General features: G+C 34.3%; 1 protein-coding gene across 4 annotated transcripts in view; it reads right to left on the bottom strand.

The window, feature by feature from the left end:
- Positions 1 to 364: 364 nt before the first annotated feature.
- Positions 365 to 5,534, bottom strand: part of Tpp2 (tripeptidyl peptidase 2) — a 71,025-nt gene continuing 65,855 nt past the window's right edge. For 2 of the 4 annotated variants that reach the window (XM_021178932.2, XM_021179004.2), the window contains 3 exons: positions 3,576 to 3,783; positions 1,904 to 2,023; positions 365 to 1,249 (listed from right to left, as the gene is read on the bottom strand). In XM_021178932.2, coding sequence (XP_021034591.1) covers positions 1,160 to 1,249; positions 1,904 to 2,023; positions 3,576 to 3,783 — 418 coding nt within the window. In that variant the 3' untranslated portion in view covers positions 365 to 1,159. Of the gene's footprint in view, positions 1,250 to 1,903; positions 2,024 to 3,575; positions 3,784 to 5,534 lie in introns of those variants that run through there. The other 2 variants (XR_003835974.1, XM_021179078.2) reach the window with 2 other exon arrangements.

The following is a 5,534-nucleotide window of genomic DNA, read 5'->3' as shown; positions in this document are numbered from 1 at the left end:
AAAAAAAAAAAAAAAGACTCTAGATCCTGTAAAAACTGCATGCAAGACATTTTAAAGCATATTTGTATTTTTCATAAAGCTCTAATTAAAAAAAGTTACAAATGACTAGACAAGATTAACTAGATCTTTTATAGCAGTAAATGAAGAAACAAAGATCTCACAAACACACACACACACACACACACACACAAATTAAACATATATAAGACTTAAATACACGTTAAGCACTGGAAATATATTCAAATAACTGCAAACCCATAGGAAACATTATAAAATAAAGTACCTCACTTTTTGGTCTATAGATGTAATAAGTTAGTCTGTGTTCTAACCCCAAACTTTATGAAAAATTAAGACCAAGCTTGAATAGCTTTAATATTTACTTTTATTTATAAAAAAAAAAAAATAAGGTATCAGAGTGCATATGGTGTACTGTGCCTGCGGTTTTGTACATTTATTCATGTATTTTACATGATTTCAATGTTATAAACATACTGTGTATTTCTTTACAAAACCAGATAGATTCAGCTGTCTGTCACCAACACAAGAAATTTTAACTCATTCTGATGCTATGTAATTGAGGATGCTTTTTTGATATGACTCCTTATGAAGATTTCCTTAACATGTTTCTTTTCCCAGTTGCCATTTGTTTATGCCTCCCCCCACCCCCACTAATTGAATTTATTTTTAGAAAAAAAGTCTGGAAATTATGTTCCCATATTTTTTAGTCAAATAAATAATTTAGCTACACCTAATGTAGCATTTTTAAGGCCTCTATATAATTGGAAAAATTTAGCATGTTTTAACCTTTTTGATTTATAAAATAAAAAACAGGATGACATTCACAGCTAAAATTAAAAGATGAAAACCTCTCATGCAGTGTGCAGCTGCATCCACCTCAGTTGGGGCTGGCAGGCAGGACGTGCTCTCCACTTGCCAAGTGTGGGAGGCAGTAGGAAAGTAGCATGATGTCAGAGGTCTGTATTACATGTATTAAGCCACACGCCACTGAGTTCTCTGATAAATACATATAGTTTTAATGATCAGTATTGGATGGTGGATGAAAACATGCATTAGTCAGACTAAAAATGCCACACATTTCTTCATATATCCATTCACTATAAAATTTTCTGTTTTGAAATGTAAAGTTTTGGTTCTTATTTTAGAATACACAATAATCAGGAGGATACATGATGGGGAGCCAGTTTTCAGTAAAAGATGCACAATGGGTCCATCCAAGTAATTTCATGAGCTATAATGAAAGAAAGAGTTAGTAAAGGACATGACAGGTCCCAAACCCAAATTTCAGAATAATTTAATAGTAACAGTCACAATGCACAGAAATTTTCCTTCTATCAGTCTATCATTCATTAGTACATCTGCCCACTGACTATCCTTCCTAACGATTCCTAACAAAACACAATCTTTTTCATAGGATAAAAACTCCAGAAAGAGTTCTTTAATCTAATGAAGACCCAAAGGACTTAAACTGTTTTACCATTTGTACTGAGTGATGAACATAGACAGAAAACAAGATGGCATTAAAATAATTTCCTTCATATCTCAAGCTAACTCACAGAAAAAGATCCAACTAGTTTTCCTTTGTATATGCAATATATGGTAAATTAATAAAGTTAGAAATCATCTCAGACAAAAAAAGAAAATATAAACTCCACAAATTCAATGATTTTAGAACCAATGCAACATACATTAAGAAGGAATGCTTCTTCCTTCAAAAAACAAAACATCATCTTCTAACTACAGAAAGTAATTTTGATACTGGTTTAGTAATGGTAACAACAGGCCACAATAGAGTAAGTATTTTTTTATAATGCACACAGGTTTTTTTTCCCCAGTGTTCTAGTCACTACACAGTATGGAAGTCATATACAGTATAATTACTTACTTGAATACAATTTTTCCAGTTTTCTTTTGTTGGTTTTTCTTCTACGAGTTTGGTTGCAAACTTAAGGCCTCTCCCATACATCTTATTTACTAATGCATGCTTGTATGCAAATATCAAAACCTATAAAATAAATAGAGATTATTTATGGCATAATACATTTTAAGGCATATGGCTTTAACAATGAAATGAGGCTTTCACAGAAGTATAGTTTTGTGTGTGGGCACACATGTGTATGTAGAGGCCAGAAATCAGTACAAGGTCTCTTTCTCAATTGCTTCCCACCTTATTCTGGTTGGTTTGGCCAGAGTGGTGGTCCCACAGATCATTCTAATACTGCTGCTGCAGCTCTGGAATTATGGGTGCATTCATAGTACTTGGCTTTTTTTTTACATTGGTGCAAGGGATTGACCTCAAGTTCTCATACTTTTGTGGCAGGCAATTTACTGAGTGAGCCATCTCCCCAGCCTCTGAAAGTATAGCTTTTAATCTGAGTATGTTGTATCAGAAAAATTTAAAAAGGTGTCTTTTATGAGCAAATAATTACATAAAAGAATATAGGAAGTAAATAAGGAGAAGCCATAAGCTACTAAAATCTACTTTAAATCATTACTTTGTGCAAAATAAACCGTAGTTTACATAATTACAGAAAACAAACAGTAGAAATAAAAATGGACAACACCAATCATTAAATTTTTAAAGGACATGTTTTGCATAAACATATCTTTCTGTCACACTGTTTCTATGTTTTGCCTGAACTGCAGAGTCTGGTAACCATCTTCAAAGAAAGAAATTCTGTTATACTAATATGTTCCTTTAGGGCCAAGACATGTACTAAAAATGTTCAATTAACAGGGTCAGTACTGCAGTGCATTACCCATGGTCAGCAGTGTCACGATGAAGACAGAAGTATGTGTAACAATCTCACTATGGTGATTATAAGTATTTACCACCTTGTTACAGTTCTCAAAGACAGAGACTAGTTATTTCTATTTCAAGGAGGAAGCAGTATTTAGAAAAGAGTAGACCTTCAATAACTGTTAACAATTAACAGCAATACCATCAATACTACCGAGGATTTTCCATTAACTTAATATATACTCATAACTTACAGGTAAGAAATAGGCATCAATGTTCAGCAACTTGTGACAAAGCAACAGTGTACTCATATATATAAAATAAGTAAATACATCTTAAAAAAAAAAAAAGACAAATGACAGTAAATGTATTTTTTAAAAACCCAAATTCAAAGAGTTTCAACTTGCTTTTCCAAACATTTGTTTAAAACTGGTGGCTAAAACTGGAGACATATAGAAGTTACAGAGTTCAGTTTTGAGGAAAATAATAATATCTAATCTAAAGAGCATATTTCACCCTCAGAATTAACATAAAAAATTTAGGGAAGAAAAAGGACAACTTTCTAGAAGATTATATATATATATATATATATATATATATATATATATATATATCTTAAAAGGCTACTATGAATATCATCAAAATTGTTTTCAAAATCATTGTTGAACACTTTAAAACAGTTTGGACAAATGCAAGGTACTTGGATAAAATGCATCTTCTTGAGAGTGGAGACTCACCTTCATCCTCTTTGGCAGATAGAGCACAAGAAGGAATGAAAGATCACTACACCAAGACCAATAGCAGAAGGGTAAGTTACCTTAGTGTCAAAAAGATCTGTCCACTTTGTAGTTTCCCAATAGGTTTCCGATAGAGATTCCATGGTACTTTCTCCTTCTTCTTCCTTTGCTTCAGCATCTCCAGCTGCTGCCCCATCGTGAGGCTGTGTATGAAGAAGGTGATCCGCCAGAGCACATCCTTTCCTACAGAGGGCATCTATCAGGGTGGATTTCTGCTTGTCCATATCACTGGAGAGCAAATAAAAAAAATTTTTTTTCACATGTTAAATGTTTTCCAAAGGATGATTTTACTTGAAGTATATACATTCTTTTCTCTAAAACTTACCATGCATAAATTTTATATATCCATATTGTGTAACAAAATTAACATCCATGATGTGTAACAAAATTGTGTTACACATCAAAAGACATTGTTAGTATCATAAGGCTTATCATATATAGAGATGAAATCAGTTAAGGCAATTGTACTTGGTTAAAGGAGAATGCCATAGCAACAGAGATGAAGGATTATTCAGTTGTTATGTCAGCTACACAAATTTTAAGAAGGGCAGTTAAGTCTTTCCATTAAAAAAAAAAAAAAAAATTGGACAGGCCTCCCAACAATTCCCTGACTGCCTGGTTTACCTGGGGTAGAACCAACAAACATTGAACTGCACTCAGTACCCTGACCTCCAACATCTGGCCTAAGAGCCTGTCTACCATCCTGAAGAGGCATGCAAGGACCCAGGAAGATACAGGTCCATAGCTCTCCCTAACTCCATGAGGAATATTGCTGGCATCAGGAACATAGGACCAACTAGGACAACCAGACGGCTAAGTAAGGGTAAGAACACAACCAACAAGAGCCAAGGCCATATGGCACCAACATGGTGGAAGCACAAAGGATGAACTTAAATCAACTTAAATCTTTTTTTTAGAAAGAAAGCCTTTAAAGAGGAAATGAATAAATCCATTAAAGACATAGGAAAACACCGGCAAAAGTTAGAAGCCCTTAAAGAGGAAATAAATCCCTTAATTAAACACAGGAAATACAACCAAAACAAAATGGTACAAGACCTAAAAATGGAAATAGAAACAATAAAGAAATCACAAACGCAGGCAACCCTGGAGCTGGAAAACCTAGGAAAGGCAATGCAAACTATAGCAAAAGCATCACGAACTAACAGAATACAAGAGATGGAAGAGAGCATCACAGGCATATCAGATACCACAGAAGATATTGACACATCGGTCAAAAAATTGCCAAGTTCCTAGTGCAGATACATCCAGGAAATTTGGGACACTGAGAAGACCAAACCTAAAAATAACAGGAATAGAAGAGGAAGGGGATTCTCACTTCAAAGGGCCAGAAAACATCTTCAACAAAATCATAGAAGAAAACTTCCCTAACCAAAAGAAAGAGATGGGCATAAACTGTATAAGAAGCCTTCAGAACACCAAATAGATTGGATCAGAAAAGAAGAAAATCCTCTCACAACATAATAATCAAAACACTAAATGTAGAGAACAAAGAAAGAATATCAAAAGTTGTAAGGGAGAAAGGCCAAGTTACACACAAAGGCAGACCTATCAGAATTATACCTGACTTCTCAACAGAGACTCTAAAACCAAGAAGATCCTGGACAGATGGTCTTGTAGACCCTAAGAGACCACAGGATACTATGCCCTGCAAAACTCTCAATCACCATAGATGGAGAAACCAAGAACTCCATAACAAAACTAAATTTAAACAATATCTTTTTATAAATCCAGCCCTACAGAGGATACTAGAAGGAAGTACTCCAACACAAGAAGGGTAACAACACCTATGAAAGCACACAAAATTAGCTATCTCACCACAAACCCAAAAGAAAAGGAACACACACACACAGACTATCACCTCCAACAACAAAATATTAGGAACTAAGAATCATTGGTCATTAATATGTCTCAAGATCAATGAACTCAATTTCCCAATAAAACGACACAGGCTAACAGAC

This window comes from Mus caroli, chromosome 1, assembly GCF_900094665.2.
Source record: "Mus caroli chromosome 1, CAROLI_EIJ_v1.1, whole genome shotgun sequence".
Lineage (NCBI taxonomy): Eukaryota > Metazoa > Chordata > Mammalia > Rodentia > Muridae > Mus > Mus caroli.
This window is presented reverse-complemented; position numbering and strand designations above follow the sequence as displayed.